Source organism: Symsagittifera roscoffensis, chromosome 10 (genome assembly GCF_963678635.1).
Source record: "Symsagittifera roscoffensis chromosome 10, txSymRosc1.1, whole genome shotgun sequence".
Taxonomy (NCBI): Eukaryota; Metazoa; Xenacoelomorpha; order Acoela; family Convolutidae; genus Symsagittifera; species Symsagittifera roscoffensis.
Genome location: NC_087071.1, coordinates 24,061,826 through 24,082,557, shown reverse-complemented (window position 1 = coordinate 24,082,557; position 20,732 = coordinate 24,061,826). Strand labels below are relative to the sequence as shown.

General features: G+C 38.7%; 1 protein-coding gene across 3 annotated transcripts in view; it reads left to right on the top strand.

The window, feature by feature from the left end:
• Positions 1-18,672, top strand: part of LOC134855504 (uncharacterized) — a 177,384-nt gene extending 158,712 nt beyond the window's left edge. For all 3 annotated transcript variants that reach the window (XM_063872044.1, XM_063872043.1, XM_063872042.1), the window contains 2 exons: positions 7,064-7,537; positions 18,360-18,672. In XM_063872044.1, the coding sequence (XP_063728114.1) occupies positions 7,064-7,537; positions 18,360-18,579 (694 nt within the window). In that variant the 3' untranslated portion in view covers positions 18,580-18,672. The remainder of the gene's footprint in view (positions 1-7,063; positions 7,538-18,359) is intronic.
• Positions 18,673-20,732: the final 2,060 nt, after the last annotated feature.

Below are 20,732 nucleotides of genomic sequence, written 5' to 3'. Positions count from 1 at the left end.
AAACATTATCACTACCATCAACACCATCAATAAGCCAGATTTCACCACCACCTTTTAACTTAAATTTTCCAAATAATCTCGACGCCAGATATCGAGAACAATCATCAATAAATATTCCTTTAAGACTAGATTGGAATACATTTACAGCACCTCCACCATTATTTGGACAACATCACGAAAGTAACCGCCTTCATAACTGGGCACTTAATAGATTACAATATCGCTAAGATATTCACAACGATATCCGTGATCACAATATTCAAATACTCCAACAAAACAGTTTACAATTAAAGTTTGAAATCACAGTTAAGTTAAATAATATTACCCAACATCCCTACCCATTAAATCCACCTAACATAACAGCTCAATCACTACCACCACCGTTTATAACTACTGAAGTAATATACAAATACGACAGATATACCAAAAACACAATTGGCTACATTAAATTTTATAATCCATACTCAGGATTATCATACACATGTATATTCTAAAATTATTAATTTTTCTACAACTCCTTTTTCTAGTAATCTCAAATCAAAACATAAACCCTTCCCCTCGTACAGGACCACAAGATTTATTAGTAACACATTACGATTGTGAAGAAAATGAACAAAAAACACTACATAAATATGCAATAAATCAAGTATCACAATGTGAAACAGAACCACAAGCTATAGAAACCACAGATGTAATAGCAACACTCTATTCAAAAGCCCGAGCAACAACAGTTACAGGTTATAAATTCACAGCAACATTTTCCGAAAAGAAAGTACATTGTTCACAAGTCTCAAACGGAAACAAAAACCGACTTGACCATGAATCATTCTATCAGAGTAATATAGAACGTCTTTTACATCTCAATCCCGACGATTGTAAAAATGAATTACTTAGACTAAACATCACACAAAATAAAAACTCCCAAAGAAAGTTAGTTAATTTTCAAGTTTTTCCAGACTCTGTACATCAATCACAACTTGAAAGACACCAAGGACATATAAAACTAGACGAAAAATACCCGTATAACGGCGCACACGGACGATTCACCTATGACCTACACGATAAACATTGGATACCACACATTGGTATAAATGACCCATCAAACTGCAAAGCAGACACAAAAAATAAAGGATACCAAGAAATAATGTTTTTTTATTGGAAAATACAACTCGAAAAAATACAACTAACACGAGATTTATCAGATAATACAATGATCTATCAAGGAATCCGATTACCTTGTAAAAATGATCAAGGTTATTGCGACCCTACAACGAGAACACAAGCAACAATTGTTTGGTTCCCCGAAGATACATGTACAACATTTCAAGTAGCAAAAATACACGCTCGTATGATAAAATTTCACGAAAAATATTTTATACAATCAATTCCATATGAACAAGTCCATCCATCACGAAAACTAAGTTCTAATTTTAGAAACATAGACAATATAGAAAATAAATTGACACGTTTTCAAATATATCAAGAAACAGAACTTGCATGTAAATACAGGAATCCACTTCACAGAACACAATACTCTGAAATATTAGTTGAATACGAAAAAGGATTCGACATGACCACTGGAAAAGTAAAAATCGACCCATATGCCACAGGTCATCCTCCAAACGAAGGAACATCCTATATACCAGTTAATTTTGAAAAAAGCAACGGACAACCTAGTGGACATCTAAAACCCCATGACACCAGAAGCACACGCTTACAAGAATTATCACTAATGAATACTACATATTTCGGTAATATCCACTATGATATTCATTTAGATATGAAACTAGATTATACAATTAGCCGAATTTTTCAAGAAATGTCACTCTCCGAATTAGAAACACTACACCAACTATGCGAATTAGAACGAACACAAATATTACAATCACTTGCACTAGCAGTATTAAAAATACCCTATGCAGGATACTTATTATCTGGAAATAGATCAAATTTTTTAGACTATGAAGGAAACATCTTATGGTTTTATACTTGTACTAAAAAAGTATCACCACTATACGTTTTTGAAGATAAACGATGTTATAAAAGAATCCCTATCTTTTATAAGAATAAAGTACATTTCGTGGATACACTTTCACGAAGAACCTATTTCTGGGATACCGCAGTCCCATGTGGATCAGAAAACAGCCACAATGTAGTACAACTAAACCCTGATGAAAATAAATATTATCTTCTCACTCCATATCCCACATTAATGCAATCACTCAAAAAATTTTCACCAGAAAGCATTCGCGCTATTGCTCGAAACCCAAATATAGACTTACAATCAATAGGAATCTATTCAAAATCAGATATTCAACATCACATTAGAACACAACAATTCCAAGAATTATTGACACAAATGGACACTATACAAAGACAATCAATAGACCAAAATTTACGCAAAATTGCAGAAACCGCAGGTTTTGCCGATATCTACACGCAAGACTATAGCGGATATTTTAAAGACATTAAAGATTATATATATCTAAACGGTGAAAAATACCGTCCCCAAGATATATCACCAATTAACATTTTTAGCTTTGTTACACTCAAAAATGAGATCCTCGATTTTCTAGGATGGCCCTATTACATCTTAGAAAACTTGACTATTTTATACGCAATGTTTAACTTTATTGGATTTCTTTTCTCACTTTTAAAAGGAATCTACAACACATGTGCTATACACACACAAGTAAACAGACAAGCAAGCGTAGCACGCATACTCTTTGCAGGATTTTTTGGAATCTTTTCTACATCTATAAACAAAATTCTTTTAGACGCACAAATAAAAGAATATAACACAAAAATAACAACACGACAAAATACATACGACGAAGAACATAACAATGTAGACATAATTAGGCACCACAATTAGCACCCCTACCAAATAACCATCCACTATCCCTAGTCCCACGAAATTTTCGAAATTTAGCCATCACACATAATCCAAATTTTCGACTCACCACATCACAAAGTCCCATCCAACATATAATGACACACCAGTCACAAGATGATAATACTTATGAACAAATTATTGAACAACCCCATACCACCGCTTTTCAGTCTCAAAATAATCATTTTTTTAGCCCACGATGAGCCGCCAACTTGGATCACTACACCGATCAAATTCCCACCCAACCAATCTTACCTCTCCAATCCCAATAATACCACTTTTTGCTTTTCCGCCACCCGATTTTCCACCTAGTAATGTAACATCAGGCATGAATTCCGACACTAATTCACACATCTCAGTTTTATATTCCATCTCACAACTCAATAACCCGAATATTGAAACCCCCGATGAATTTGCCGATTCAGAACCATCCCCATCCAATAATTTTCATAACTCTTCTAATTTTTCTCAACCCCCTTTTCAACCCATATTATCCAATAACCCTGACCCAATCACTCCCACACCCTCTTATGCTTCCCAAGTTACCCCAACCTACTCCTCATACCATTCTGACCAATCATCTCATTCTCCAGACACCCCCCGAATCTCACCAGAGCTAGATAATTTTATTACCCTTCAACAACAACCCTACCACCTTAATACCCCAACCATAAACCAAATCTCCTCCACAATAAATTCATCCAACCCCCCTACCCCTACACCCTCTTCAAATTATACTGAATCATTAGCACCATCATCCACATCAACTGAATCTTCACTCAACACTAATAGAGCTTACCGCACTTTTAAAAGAAAGTTCCCCAACCATCCTTTCCCAGCAAAACCAGGAACAGCCCGTGAATACATCAACCACCCCAAGCATACTAACACAAAAGAATTTTTAGCCATCACCTTACCCTCATTCCCACAATACACCTTAAACACCCCCCACGACACTAACGAAACACGCAACTTTGTAGATGAATACGTTTTAATGCCCACTCTCTCTTGGACCTCATATTATCATTTTACTAACCCTCTTTGCTTACCTTTATCTAACACTCACATCGATATAGAGCGAAATACGGACATGCTATATCGACTCACTACACCACTAACCGCTAGACAATTTACTTACGTTGGATATAAAAAATCACTAAAAACACACACTGCACCTAGAGCTAACGAATATACACTCGAATACTATGATCACAACATCATCAGAGCTAACCAAGATCAATTCTTAGACGACGATCGCTTCGCTAATCCACAAATTACTGAGAAATTTTTCATCAAGACACCATATATATTTACACTAAACATCTTCGACCGAAAGTTTGATCACATTATTTCAGAAGCACTAACAGACACACAATCATACACAATCACACAATAATAAATCAAATATTTTCACTAACCTTTCATTTCCTTGCACCACACGAAAGAGATTTACACTGCTCACACGATATTATGTTGCGCACTAAACAAACCCACACATATAGTTATTATCGCTTCATCCAAAATCACTTTGACCTACACACACCCTCTAGACAACCACACCATCGTTTTCAATTCATTAATTCCAAATACACTTCACCATTTTTCCTAAATTTCACATATTGTATTAAAGACACTAACCTCCATGGTATTCTTTGTAATTATGACCCCATAACCCAAATGTACATCTTCTGTCCCATCACCAAGACCTTCAACGCCGAAGAATCCCGACCCTTCCTTATCCCGCACGAGTTTGTACAACCTATAGAAATCCCAATTTTAGAATTCATCCACAACACTAAATTCAATCACAAATTATATAATCTAATCCAAAACACACCTTATGAGTTTGCAGTTGGCACTGAAGAACTAACCACTATTAAGGCACTTCAATTGCTTTGGCCACTGCTTCAGACTAAAAATATCATCCGCATCTTAGCTAAACTACTAACAACTTCAGAACTAATTCACGACATCTTCCCCCACGGTTTTTTCCCCGACGACTAACAGGTAAGTATGAATTAAATGAATATTACTAACTAATTGAAATATTAAAAAACTCACCATACTTTATCCATGTTTTCCTTAGATTTTTAGCCTTCATCCGACGATCACCTACAAAAACCACAAAAAACAAATAAAGATCGCAAATTTCATCAAACAGACTTCAACAATTCTATTAATCTCTTACACTTATAAATTTATAAATTTAATACCAATGCAGTAAATTCATTTCTAAAATTTTCCCCACAAGCAGTAAATCTAATCATGATGAAAATTTGTAACTTAAAATTCCCCCATAACTAGCAGTAAATTTCCAAATTCTATGCAGTAAATTAATAAAATGCAATTGCAGTACTAACCTTTTGATATTTTCATTCACTCGCACAGAAATTCTATCCACACTCGCACAGCTCGCCCACGAAGAATTGTTTAAAATAATGAATTTCAGTTTCAAGTTTTCACACTCAACAACTCTAACATATAATAACATGTTTCAAACCTTCCTTTAACCCGGTTGGAAAGGAATCATATACTAAACAAAACTAACCAACGCAGCTTACTAAATACCACAAATCATAGAATAACAGCATGACTAAGAAAAGGAAACCAACGGTACCCAAACCGGATTAACCCAGTTTAAAACTGGATAATTTATTCTTTTGAAGACTATTATAAAGTCTAAGAAAGAAATAACAAAACACAAAAAAGTCGAAAGACAAACCCATACCACAAACAATTTGATTTTTGGAAAAAGGACATAACCAACAAGACATAAGAAAAACCACAACAAACCCAACATAAAACGTTGTCACATAACAGGACCCCTCACAAAAACCGCATGAAATCATACTCCCACTCCTGGCCTAACCCACCAGGAAGGGCGTCCTGAGCATGCTCTATAGCCGGCCTAACCCACCGCGCTACATCCACGCTTTGTGACCACACCTCTATTTTTAATAAGAGCTACTCAAGTGTGAGTAACTCTTCAAAATAACCAAACTAAAACAAAAAGCTTTTGTGAAAACAACTAACTAAAATCATAATTAAAAAATATTAAACTAATAAATGTTTTATAAAATGTAAATTACATTATGCAATACATAGATCAGAATACAACACCAAGGACGAACATCTAAAGACAAAACGACCCCACTACACTCGAGAGAGAATGACCAACCACAATCGATATGCCACTCACAATCACAACTCAAAGGATTTAGAGTACGACTTGACTTCGCAGAAAAGGACTTCATTGAACTAGACCAATGACCACCTCGATGTTCAAGTATACGTACAGATCCGAGTAACCAGGCATCCCCTCCACGCACAATCTCCACGCCATTCCCAAACTAGATCAGACACAAAAGAAGTTCTCCACGCAGAACAGAAAAACCTGACATAGCCAACCATTCTGAAATCAGATTTGAGTTTGTTGCGAAGACTTAGTCGTTGTCACTAGAAGACACAACGTCTTATGTCTCTAACTCCAGCTTCCTGGAACTTCTTTAACAAAAAGGAAACAGAAGAAATAAGATGTTCGCCAAACACCAACTTCCATCATCCATCCTTCGAATTGCAGAAGAACTATTCTAAAAAACTCTGTAAAACCCGGATGGGTGGAACCTGATCTAAACTACATTTTATGATTGGATAATTTAGATATTTTACCAATGTAAAGTATTTAATATTAACCAATCATGATCCATCTAACTAACAACCCACTTATTTGTAAGTGCTGAAGTTACTTGTAATTTCAGCACCAGAGAGATTTGAATTTAACTTAGAAATTAGTTGGACTCTCCCGAGCACTTCAGCAGCCGCAATAAACCAGTATACCCTAGATCTATTGAGCCTAGCAGAGACTAGTTAAACAACCTAAGACTAGATAGTATAAGAGTAAGATTAGGATCGGTATTAGACTAAGAAGTTGCACGAATCTATCCGGCCGAAAATAAGATAGCGTGACGAGCAGACGGTGTACCCTATCCGAAATTACTCTATGAGTTAACCAACTCGGTCATAACTCAACAGGTCAAAGTCTGCAATACTGAAACATAATTCTACGCCTTGCTTCAAATGCTAAATTTTTTTTGCACGCCGCTCCATTAGGTTCAAAACGCAGAAGCAAATTTTACAATTATGTTGATGTCTAAATTGATGCCATTTAAGTTCCGGGTGTCAGCCCAAATACATTTTCGAACTAGCAGACAATGGAACGAAATGTCTGCTAATTGACCAAGCACTTGCTATTTTCATCCCATTCTACATTGTGAACTCCGGTCTTATTCTTGCCTCACAAGTGGTGTTTGGGTTCATTGTTTACCGTGCGTATACTCAGTACAAACAAATGCACTCTTCAGCTGAGCGGTCGAGAAACCGACATGAAGATCATGCATCGTATGAAATCCGGGCGGAATTTTCTCGGACTGTTCTCAGAAATTCGATTCCATTTTCAGTGACAGCTATTGTTTACGTTATTATTTATATCCCTGTAATTATCCAGCAGTTTGTTCTGGCCTTTCATGGGCCAATTTTGGGTTATGCCGGGTTGGATTTCTTTCTCAAATTGTGGTTTCTTTGTGCTGGAAACTTCACGACCCTTATCAACATTGTGTTTTATGCCATTTTGAGCAAAGTTATGAGGTATAACTTCAAGCAGAATTATGGTAGTGGTGAGGTTTTTATTTTAAAAATCATTTAGGCCATCTTATCAACACTAAATATCTACACAGGGGTGGATTTCGGAAGGTGCGGTGCTTTAAATGCCCCCTCAAGGTTTCGGCGCTCTTACCATCCAAAATCCCATGTAACTGTTTTACGACATCTCTTTTTACGACATCCTAAAACTTTCCAGAAGGCGCATTTCGGCGCCAATTGCATGCTATTTCTGAGGGCAAGGTGACCAAAAATTTCCCAAAACGGCATCATTGGCTTTTTTCAGCGGCACAGAAAACTTGGGGAAAAGTAAATTGGTAGGCTCTTTCAGATTTTGCCTACCCACACTCAGTAAAAAGAGAAAATTATATTACTATTGATAATGGTACTTTTATCAAAATTATAATTAATTTTAAGGATCGATTTTATATATTTAACTTGATTTAACAATTTATAATCCGCCATAATGGTATTAATTTTGGTGAAATTATAACAAATTATAATCTCCTCTAATCTGTTATAATATTTTATAATAGATTATAATCCCTTTTTCTGTCGAAATGTTATCACAAAATAAAAATCAATTATAAGAATTATATTTTAGCTATTCTTCAAAAACACGGTAAAAATCTAATTTAATTCAAGCTTGAAGCAATAAGTATCACGAAATAAACAAAATATTGTTTTCTTTTAGTTCAGCAGTTCCCCTCATTCATGAGGGAAGTGAGGGCACGTAATTTTTTTATACTAAACTTGGTTTTGTGAAGGTCGCGCTTGAGTTTTTTATAGATCAAAAAATCAAAAAACATAAATTTCGGGATGGGCAGTTTTTGGAAAGTTTCAAGGGCACACAATTCAACCCTCGCAGTACAATCGAATAAAAATTAAGTGATTTCACAGTGATTTTACAGAGGAAGAAGCGGCTAAGAAAATCAGATTTTTGTTTTTTCTAGACTTGAGAACCGAAGGAAAAATAACTTTTGGCCTAAAATTCACTAAAGTGAAAATTCTTAAGATTTATTTCCACGTGTTTTAGGATCATTTGAACCTTCTTCATCTAATAACCAAGCATCAGTTTTGAATATCACAAGCTGTTGAAGAAAAACAAAAAGATTGAGAGATTTTGGTTTAGCTATTTGCAGAAAAGGCCAAAAAGTGTGATATAACCAGCGTAGAAAAAAACTGGATTCAGAATATATATAAATCATCAACATGAGAAACTACGATATTCAAAGTAAACTAATATCTGACACACTCACATCACAAAACGCATTGAACCTAGCGCTAGTAGACAAGAAGGGGATATCAAACCATCTCAAAATGACAACCACTGCAGAAACCCCAGAATCACCATCCAAGTTTCAATCGAAATTCAAACGCCAAAAAGAACCAACGACACAAAATCACAAAACAAAACACACAACAAGGGCCCGTAAAAACAGAGAAAGCCTAAAACTACGAGAAACACACTTGGACACTAGTTAGCTGAATAACACAAAGATTCGTTCCCTTATTACCAAAAAAGACATTTTATTTAAGCCACAGTTAAAACCTGGGAGAAAAAAAAACGGCTCCTTAGTCAACTCAATTTGGAAAGCACTTTCACGAGTTAAATAAAGACTTGTCGATTGGATTACTGTAAAAGGATAACGACCTGGTAGAGCTATTCACAGCTAAGGACGCTGTATTGAAACTAATAATTGAGACACCTCCAGGAAAATTTAGGACGGAATTCCTTGCGATATACGTGCGAAGACCTAACATCAAAACACTCATCTGGTACTATGAAAAAAAACGCTTAAAGTGTTTTAAAGCAGATAAAATTTAAAATTCTTAATACCGTCATCCGAGGTGAATTCTTTATTTAAATTAACGAACACAATTGAAGAAAGTGACTTGGGTTTTGCCGGTTTGTTGGATATTAACAGGGGCAACCAAAAATATAATATATTTGTATAGATCGACTTTATAAGTTTCCTTCGACAAAACTTACTTCAAGCACGTCAGCAAGTCGAATATTTCAATTTCTATAAGGTTTCAATAATCTACCTATTATTCCGAAACAAACTAGAATGAATCATGCCATCTGCTTCACTAGCCATGAGTTCAAAACTTTTGCGACTCAAATAAAAATAAAATAATAAACTGTACAGTCGGCGATCATCAATTGAACGGATTGGTCAAAAAAATGATTGACACAATCAAAAAACGTACCCAAAAGGTAATTAAAAAAACAAAACCCTACACCTTCATTAAACGGTGCGTTATCAAAAATTATTAAGAACCTAAGAAGCGCGATTCAATCAATGATCAACTGAACCCTGTTCGAGAAACACTACATCAGAAAATCGAACTCATATTGGAAAAATCTGGTTGATATTGTTTATATCAAGGAAAGTCCATCTCTTATCAGACTCACGTGCGAAGAATTGGGCTGCAGACGACAGAATATAAAACGGCTACTTGGACTCGCTGATTGAGAACAGAAAACACGATCCTTCAGAGAAAACTACGAGTTGGACCCTTCTACCTGCCAAACAAAGAAGGACGTACCCAAAAACACGAGACAAGCTCTGACAGGCCCTTCAAATAAAAGTAACGTTTTCGGAAAGGTTGCAGATAGAGAAAACGGGGAACTGGAGATAAAATCACTAGCTTATCGGAAACTACCATTAAGCTAACTATTGGTAAAATCTCAAGCAAATCCGACATCGCTTGGTTAAACTCCGATGGACAGAAAGTAAGGAGCTTTAAACAAAATTTCCTAGCAGGCGCATAACCACTCCAAATGAGTAGCAGTGACCCAAGGACCCGAGCTGAAGAAGCCATCGTACCCTCGGCATCAGCAACAACTCGCCTTCAAGAAAAGTAATCAGACCACTCGAAGCCAAAAAAGGAGGACCAAAACAGAAGACCTGAGACCTGAGACCTGAGTACAACCCAAAAAAACTGTGCAAACCTCACCTACAGGTTGTTTAACAGAAATAGAATCATTTCATCTTCCATTTTATCCGTCGGATTTGAGTAAATGGGAGCGGACTATTGGCGGTTTTCCATGTAGATATATGGATACAAAGCTATTTATTAGCAACATGGAAGTAAATAGACATCAGGGAGAGGGAAATAAGCCCTTCGGCAAAAACTCAGTCCCTAGTAATAAAATAGAATTGTTGAACTTAGGTGAATAAATTTTACCAAATCAACAGGACACCTCATCTGGTTGCCCAATTTCCGTCATACAGGCAGCAACTACATCCTCAACCACACCTGCTACAACTTTGCTAGACTCGGACTACAGATCGTGACCAAAAACGGAATTGTCTCATTCGTATGCAACACTAGTACCGACTTTACCAACCACAATTGACTTGACGAGAGATAGCACAAAAAATTTCCGGTCTAGGAACTGAATAGTAAAAGCCCAGCTGCTTATTTCAAAACTACACGTCCCCGTAGGAACGTCGGTTTCCAAATTTGCTTAGTAATCGGATCTATGTAGAGTTTTTTTATTCCGCCGAACCACAGGCATCCCTCGCGAACCCCTTTCTGATCGCGTCAAGCAAGACGGAGATTTTTCTGTCACAACCGAGCGACCAACCATCCAATCATATCTTAATAGCGAAGGCAAAAGATACGATCGCTGCTGATTCAAACGAAGTACACAGCATACAGTAGTCGAGACCGCATAATTAAACACCGAAACTCAGAAAAACCGTCAACATTCAACTTAATGCTTCTCTGCATTCTGATTCCGAACTGCAGGAACTGCTTTTTCTTTTGGAGCCCAGACAGGACGCTGTGAAAGACATTCATATTGAGTTGATCTTAGAGAGTCTTTTATTGACACAGATGGAGTCGTTTATCAGAGAGAGCAATCAATGATCTAACTCTAATAAATTCGATCAAATCTTTAAAACTTGGCCACCGAATATCCAAACCTCATTCATTCATTTTACCTTGAGTCTATTATGTAACGGAGGGCTAGTTCGGGCCAAATTGTCTAGCTCAATTTAATTTCCTAGAGGTCTGTAGTTTCAAATTTGCTCTATTCATTCTCATTACCCACCATTCACTAAACTCACATTTCGTAACCCAGTACTGCCATTTGATCAATTTCCAGAGTATTTAATTAAAAATCATTGGCATAACAATTTTATTTTTTGCGATTCTAATTGTTGACCTACTCTTAATGCTTAGTCCTCCTATTTCTTAAAAGTTGTGATTTTCTAGTTTTTCTTTTGTCGGTCAATCGAGGAAAGGATACGTGTAGTAGTTTAGATTTGTTATTTTTGAATTTTTTCCTAGTGGGGGAAGTGTTGTTTTTATCTATTAAACTATTTACGTTTTGTTTGGTCAATTCTGACCTTGAAAATCGCGGGTCGAGGTCGTGGTTTCATGTTCAGACCGTGTGGACCAGAATTTAGTTTGTTCACACCGTATGGACCAGAATATGGTATAATCAGACCGTGTGGAGCAGAAAATATGATTTTCAGACCGTGTGGACTGAGTGAATCCGCTTTCAGACGTGTTGACCCAAGAAACCCGGATTCAGACAGCGTGGACCGACAGAATCCGGTTTCAGACCGTGTGGATTGAAGGAATCCGGTTTCAGACCATGTGGATTGAAGGAATCCGGTTTCAGAACCTGTGGACCAACAAAATCCGGTTTCAGAATGTGTGGACCAACAAAATCCAGTTTCACACCGTGTGGACCGATGGAATCCAGCTTCAAATCATATGGGCAGACAGAATCCTGATTCAGACCATGTAGATAAAAAAACCCAGATTCAGACCGTGTGGACCAAAGAACTCCGGATTCAGACCGTATGTCCAGTTTCAGACCATGTGGACAGACAGAATCCTGATTCAGACCATGTAGATAAAAAACCCAGATTCAGACCGTGTGGACCGAACAACTCCGGATTCAGACCGTATGTCCAGTTTCAGACCATGTGGACAGACAGAATCCTGATTCAGACCATGTAGATAAAAAACCCGGATTCAGACCGTGTGGACCGAAGAACTCAGGAATCAGACCGTATGTCCAGTTTCAGACCATGTGGACAGACAGAATCCTGATTCAGACCATGTAGATAAAAAAAACCCGGATTAAGACCGTGTGGACCGAAGAACTCTGGATTCAGACCGTATGTCCAGTTTCAGACCATGTGGACAGACAGAATCCTGATTCAGACCATGTAGATAAAAAACCCGGATTCAGACCGTGTGGACCGAAGAACTCCGGAATCAGACCGTATGTCCAGTTTCAGACCATGTGGACAGACAGAATCCTGATTCAGACCATGTAGATAAAAAAACCCAGATTCAGACCGTGTGAACCGAAGAACTCCGGATTCAGACCGTATGTCCAGTTTCAGACCATGTGGACAGACAGAATCCTGATTCAGACCATGTAGATAAAAAAAAAACGGATTAAGACCGTGTGGACCGAAGAACTCTGGATTCAGACCGTATGTCCAGTTTCAGACCATGTGGACAGACAGAATCCTGATTCAGACCATGTAGATAAAAAACCCGGATTCAGACCGTGTGGACCGAAGAACTCCGGAATCAGACCGTATGTCCAGTTTCAGACCATGTGGACAGACAGAATCCTGATTCAGACCATGTAGATAAAAAGAACCCGGATTCAGACCGTGTGGACCGAAGAACTCCGGATTCAGACCGTATGTCCAGTTTCAGATCATGTGGACAGACAGAATCCTGATTCAGACCATGTAGATAAAAAACCCAGATTCAGACCGTGTGGACCGAAGAACTCCGGATTCAGACCGTATGTCCAGTTTCAGACCATGTGGACAGACAGAATCCTGATTCAGACCATGTAGATAAAAAACCCAGATTCAGACCGTGTGAACCGAAGAACTCCGGATTCAGACCGTATGTCCAGTTTCAGACCATGTGGACAGACAGAATCCTGATTCAGACCATGTAGATAAAAAACCCAGATTCAGACCGTGTGGACCGAACAACTCCGGATTCAGACCGTATGTCCAGTTTCAGACCATGTGGACAGACAGAATCCTGATTCAGACCATGTAGATAAAAAACCCAGATTCAGACCGTGTGGACCAAAGAACTCCGGATTCAGACCGTATGTCCAGTTTGAGACCATGTGGACAGACAGAATCCTGATTCAGACCATGTAGATAAAAAACCCAGATTCAGACCGTGTGAACCGAAGAACTCAGGATTCAGACCGTATGTCCAGTTTCAGACCATGTGGACAGACAGAATCCTGATTCAGACCATGTAGATAAAAAAAACCCGGATTAAGACCGTGTGGACCGAAGAACTCCGGATTCAGACCGTATGTCCAGTTTCAGACCATGTGGACAGACAGAATCCTGATTCAGACCATGTAGATAAAAAGAACCCGGATTCAGACCGTGTGGACCGAAGAACTCCGGATTCACACCATATGTCCAGTTTCAGATCATGTGGACAGACAAAATCCTGATTCAGACCATGTAGATAAAAAACCCAGATTCAGACCGTGTGGACCGAAGAACTCCGGATTCAGACCGTATGTCCAGTTTCAGACCATGTGGACAGACAGAATCCTGATTCAGACCATGTAGATAAAAACCCCAGATTCAGACCGTGTGGACCAAAGAACTCCGGATTCAGACCGTAAGTCCAGTTTCAGACGATGTGGACAGACAGAATCCTGATTCAGACCATGTAGATAAAAAAACCCAGATTCAGACCGTGTGGACCGAAGAACTCCGGATTCAGACCGTATGTCCAGTTTCAGACCATGTGGACAGACATAATCCTGATTCAGACCATGTAGATAAAAAAAACCCGGATTCAGACCGTGTGGACCGAAGAACTCCGGATTCAGACCGTATGTCCAGTTTCAGACCATGTGGACAGACAGAATCCTGATTCAGACCATGTAGATAAAAAGAACCCGGATTCAGACCGTGTGGACCGAAGAACTCCGGATTCAGACCGTATGTCCAGTTTCAGACCATGTGGACAGACAGAATCCTGATTCAGACCATGTAGATAAAAAACCCAGATTCAGACCGTGTGAACCGAAGAACTCCGGATTCAGACCGTATGTCCAGTTTCAGACCATGTGGACAGACAGAATCCTGATTCAGACCATGTAGATAAAAAACCCAGATTCAGACCGTGTGGACCGAACAACTCCGGATTCAGACCGTATGTCCAGTTTCAGACCATGTGGACAGACAGAATCCTGATTCAGACCATGTAGATAAAAAACCCAGATTCAGACCGTGTGGACCGAACAACTCCGGATTCAGACCGTATGTCCAGTTTCAGACCATGTGGACAGACAGAATCCTGATTCAGACCATGTAGATAAAAAACCCGGATTCAGACCGTGTGGACCGAAGAACTCAGGAATCAGACCGTATGTCCAGTTTCAGACCATGTGGACAGACAGAATCCTGATTCAGACCATGTAGATAAAAAAAACCCGGATTAAGACCGTGTGGACCGAAGAACTCTGGATTCAGACCGTATGTCCAGTTTCAGACCATGTGGACAGACAGAATCCTGATTCAGACCATGTAGATAAAAAACCCGGATTCAGACCGTGTGGACCGAAGAACTCCGGAATCAGACCGTATGTCCAGTTTCAGACCATGTGGACAGACAGAATCCTGATTCAGACCATGTAGATAAAAAGAACCCGGATTCAGACCGTGTGGACCGAAGAACTCCGGATTCAGACCGTATGTCCAGTTTCAGATCATGTGGACAGACAGAATCCTGATTCAGACCATGTAGATAAAAAACCCAGATTCAGACCGTGTGGACCGAAGAACTCCGGATTCAGACCGTATGTCCAGTTTCAGACCATGTGGACAGACAGAATCCTGATTCAGACCATGTAGATAAAAAACCCAGATTCAGACCGTGTGAACCGAAGAACTCCGGATTCAGACCGTATGTCCAGTTTCAGACCATGTGGACAGACAGAATCCTGATTCAGACCATGTAGATAAAAAACCCAGATTCAGACCGTGTGGACCGAACAACTCCGGATTCAGACCGTATGTCCAGTTTCAGACCATGTGGACAGACAGAATCCTGATTCAGACCATGTAGATAAAAAACCCAGATTCAGACCGTGTGGACCAAAGAACTCCGGATTCAGACCGTATGTCCAGTTTGAGACCATGTGGACAGACAGAATCCTGATTCAGACCATGTAGATAAAAAACCCAGATTCAGACCGTGTGAACCGAAGAACTCAGGATTCAGACCGTATGTCCAGTTTCAGACCATGTGGACAGACAGAATCCTGATTCAGACCATGTAGATAAAAAAAAACCCGGATTAAGACCGTGTGGACCGAAGAACTCCGGATTCAGACCGTATGTCCAGTTTCAGACCATGTGGACAGACAGAATCCTGATTCAGACCATGTAGATAAAAAGAACCCGGATTCAGACCGTGTGCACCGAAGAACTCCGGATTCAGACCGTATGTCCAGTTTCAGATCATGTGGACAGACAAAATCCTGATTCAGACCATGTAGATAAAAAACCCAGATTCAGACCGTGTGGACCGAAGAACTCCGGATTCAGACCGTATGTCCAGTTTCAGACCATGTGGACAGACAGAATCCTGATTCAGACCATGTAGATAAAAACCCCAGATTCAGACCGTATGGACCAAAGAACTCCGGATTCAGACCGTAAGTCCAGTTTCAGACGATGTGGACAGACAGAATCCTGATTCAGACCATGTAGATAAAAAAACCCAGATTCAGACCGTGTGGACCGAAGAACTCCGGATTCAGACCGTATGTCCAGTTTCAGACCATGTGGACAGACATAATCCTGATTCAGACCATGTAGATAAAAAAAACCCGGATTCAGACCGTGTGGACCGAAGAACTCCGGATTCAGACCGTATGTCCAGTTTCAGACCATGTGGACAGACAGAATCCTGATTCAGACCATGTAGATAAAAAGAACCCGGATTCAGACCGTGTGGACCGAAGAACTCCGGATTCAGACCGTATGTCCAGTTTCAGATCATGTGGACAGACAGAATCCTGATTCAGACCATGTAGATAAAAAACCCAGATTCAGACCGTGTGGACCGAAGAACTCCGGATTCAGACCGTATGTCCAGTTTCAGACCATGTGGACAGACAGAATCCTGATTCAGACCATGTAGATAAAAACCCCAGATTCAGACCGTGTGGACCAAAGAACTCCGGATTCAGACCGTAAGTCCAGTTTCAGACGATGTGGACAGACAGAATCCTGATTCAGACCATGTAGATAAAAAAACCCAGATTCAGACCGTGTGGACCGAAGAACTCCGGATTCAGACCGTATGTCCAGTTTCAGATAAGTGGACAGACAGAATCCTGATTCAGACCATGTAGATAAAAAACCCAGATTCAGACCGTGTGAACCGAAGAACTCCGGATTCAGACCGTATGTCCAGTTTCAGACCATGTGGACAGACAGAATCCTGATTCAGACCATGTAGATAAAAAACCCAGATTCAGACCGTGTGGACCGAACAACTCCGGATTCAGACCGTATGTCCAGTTTCAGACCATGTGGACAGACAAAATCCTGGTTCAGACCATGTAGATAAAAAAAGTCCATATTCAGACCTCGTGGACAGGGGGAGTCTGACTTAGGACCGTGTGATCGTGTGGAACAATGAAATCCTAGTTCAGAGCGCGTGGAACCAAAAAATCTAGAATAAGACCATGTGGACCGACTGAAACCGATTTCAGACCATCTAGACCGATAGAATTCTGATAAATCAGACCGTGTGAACCAAAGAAAAATGTGTTCAGACCACTTGGATCGAAGGAGTTGATTCTAGGAATGTGCGGATCAATGGACCCTGGTTCACACAGAGTGGCCGAAAGAGTCCAGATTCAGACAGTATAGTTTGTGGTTTTGGACCTTAAGGACAAACATATTCGGTTTCAAAATTCGGTAAAAAATATGTTTTTATCTGTTTGTAAATTTTTGTAAATTTTTGTAAATACTGTATTAAAGAATATATGTGTATATTTTTGTTTGATGTAAGTAAGTATGATTTTATGTGTGTATGTATACTGTTTAATTTGTGTATATATGAATATATGTGTGTAAAAGTAGGCATGTATGTATGTGAATGTAGGTTTCATTGATCGTTTTAGTAAAAACTTTCAATACAGTTTTTACATTCGTATTCTTTTATCTTCCTTAGCTTAGTTATTGTTTTAGGAAGTGCACTTTTATAAGATTTTAATCATTATAATCCGTTTTTAATCATTTCTAATCGATTATATTTGAAATTTATGGAGACTGATAATAAAAATCCACTATAAACGATTTTTTTTTACTGAGTGTGGACAACTTCTGGACTCAATTCGGTCGTTAGCTTTTATGAAAATTCGTCCACGCCCTCGAGAATATCCTGAATTTCCCCTGTACCTTCATATCTATATCTATTCTTCATTAATATATCATAATTTTCAATATGCATAGTCTATGTGCAAGGTTTATATTATCAAAAACAAAAGCTGCGGACACCCTAACTTTACACAGATCATTACTCAAACCTTTGAAAATCTTGGAACTTTTTGAAAAGTACTTGAGGTAGGTTTCATTCGCCAAAAAACAGCTTGAAAGCTGTTCGAAAAAAATGTTTGTGATGGTTTCGAAAGTTTTTCAATTGCAATTTTTGTTTTTGAGTTTTTTTCGCACTTCTTTCATAGTTTTAAAACTCGGCTTTCTCTCCTCAAGTGTAAACGAAAGAACTTCTGCTTGACTTTTTCAATTTGAAGACAAGAATTGAAATTGAAATTCAAACAATTGGTCCGTGAAATGAGGAAAGAGGCAGCCAAGCGATTAGGAAGTGTGAACGAGTCCCTTTGTGAAGAAGTTGGATTAATTTCACCCAGACACAGTACGAACAACGAACAGCCCACTTTCACTTCGACTCCCAGTGACATTCTGACATTTTTCAGCGACGATGAAAGCAGAATCTCCACGATCGCAAATTAAAAACGATCGGAAAATGGGATACAAGTTCGAGTTGTGGAAGAGTTTAGATTTAAATCACCAATATAATTGAGAATATGAGATACAAATGACCAGTTTTAGAGATGCAATTGACTAGTTTCAAATAAAATTTGTTTTTTCAATGGAATATAAATTTTATTATTGAGTTTATGTGCGGGGTGGCTCACTCATAGAGTGATCTCAGATAAGGTACACCGTCTATTTGTCACGCTTAACTTCGGCCGGATAGATTCGTGCAACTTCTTTGTCTAATAGCAATCCTAATCTTACTCTTACATCTCCTAGTCTCAATAGATCTAGTGTGTACTGGTAATTGCGATGTTAGACATCAAGAACTGTTCTAGAGATGAACAACTATTTGCTAAAAATAACTTCATTCTGTTCTTAGGCAGAAACCATAAAGAGCTTCAGCCTTACAATCTACTGTAAGTATTACTTATGGATCATGATTGGGTAGTAAGAAGTATTTCATAGAGATAGTTTTATCAATAATATAACTGGATATAAGAACTAGTTTAAAACAAGACCTGAGATATGCATAAAAGTGCGTTTCAGGTCCTGAAACGCACGTTTATGCATGTCTCAGGTCTTCCCTCCGCCATATTTTGATTTGAAAAAACCAACTTATAAAGTTTTTGGTTTTTTATCAAAATATGGTGGGGGACGACCTGAGACATGCATAAACGTGCGTTTGAGGCCCTGAACCGCACGTTTATGCATGTCTCAGGTCTTCCCCCACCACATTTGATAAAAAACCAAAACTTTATAAATTGGTTTTTTTAAATCAAAATATGGCGGAGGGAAGACCTGAGACATGCATAAACTTGCATTCCAGGACCTGAAACGCACGTTTATGCACGTCTCAGGTCTTCCCTCTGCCATATTTTGATTTAAAAAAAAACAATTCATAAAGTATTTGGTTTTTTATCAAAATATGGTGGGGGAAGACCTGAGACATGCATAAACGTGCGTTTCAGGCCCTGAACCGCACGTTTATGCATGTCTCAGGTCTTCCCACACCATATTTTGATACAAAACCAAATGTTTATAAATTGATTTTGTAAATCAAAATCTGATGGGGGGAAGACTTGAGACATGCATAAACGTGCGTTTCAGGCCCTGAAACGCACGTTTATGCATGTCTCAGGTCTTCCCCATAATAATTCGAAAAAAAAAAAACAATTTATAAAGTATTTGGTTTTTCATCAAAATACGGTGGGGGAAGACCTGAGACAAGCATAAACGTGCGTTTCAGGGCCTGAAACACATGTTATGCATGTCTCAGGTCTTCCCCCACCATATTTTGATTTAAAAAACAAATACTTTCTAAATTGGTTTCTTGAATCAAAATAACATGGGGGAAGACCTGAGACATGCATAAACGTGCGTTTCAAGCCCTGAAACGCACGTTATGCATGTTTCAGGTCTTCCAGTACCATATTTTGTTTTAAAAAACCAACTTATAGAGTATTTTGGGGAATCAAATATGAGAGAAGACCTGGGACATGCATAAACGTGCGTTTCAGGGCTTGAAACCCACATTTATGCATGTCTCATGTCTTCCCTCATCATACTTTGATTAAAAAACCAATTTATAAAGTATTTGTTTTTTTATCAAAAAATGGTGGGGCAAGACCTGAGACATGCATAAATGCACGTTTCAGGCCCTGAAACGCACGTTTATGCATGTCTCAGGTCTTCCCCCATCATATTTTGATACAAAACCAAATGCCTTATTAATTGGTTTTTTAAATCAAAATATGGCAAAGGGAAGACCTGAGACATGCACAAACATGTATTTCAGGCCCTGAAACGCACGTTTATGCATGTCTCAGGTCTTTCTCCACCATATTTCAGAAAAAAAAAACAATTTATAAAGTATTTGGTTTTTTTTACCAAAATACGGTGGGGGAAGACCTGAGACATGCATAAACGTGCGTTTCGGGCCCTGAAACGCACGTTTATGCATGTCTCAGATCTTCCCCCCATTTTTTTGATTAAAAAACCAAATACTTTATAAAATGGTTTTTTCAATCAAAAAATGGTGGGGAAGACCTGATACATGCATAAACGTGCGTTTCATGGTCTGAAGCGCACGTAAATCCATGTCTCAGGTCTTCCCCCAACATATTTTG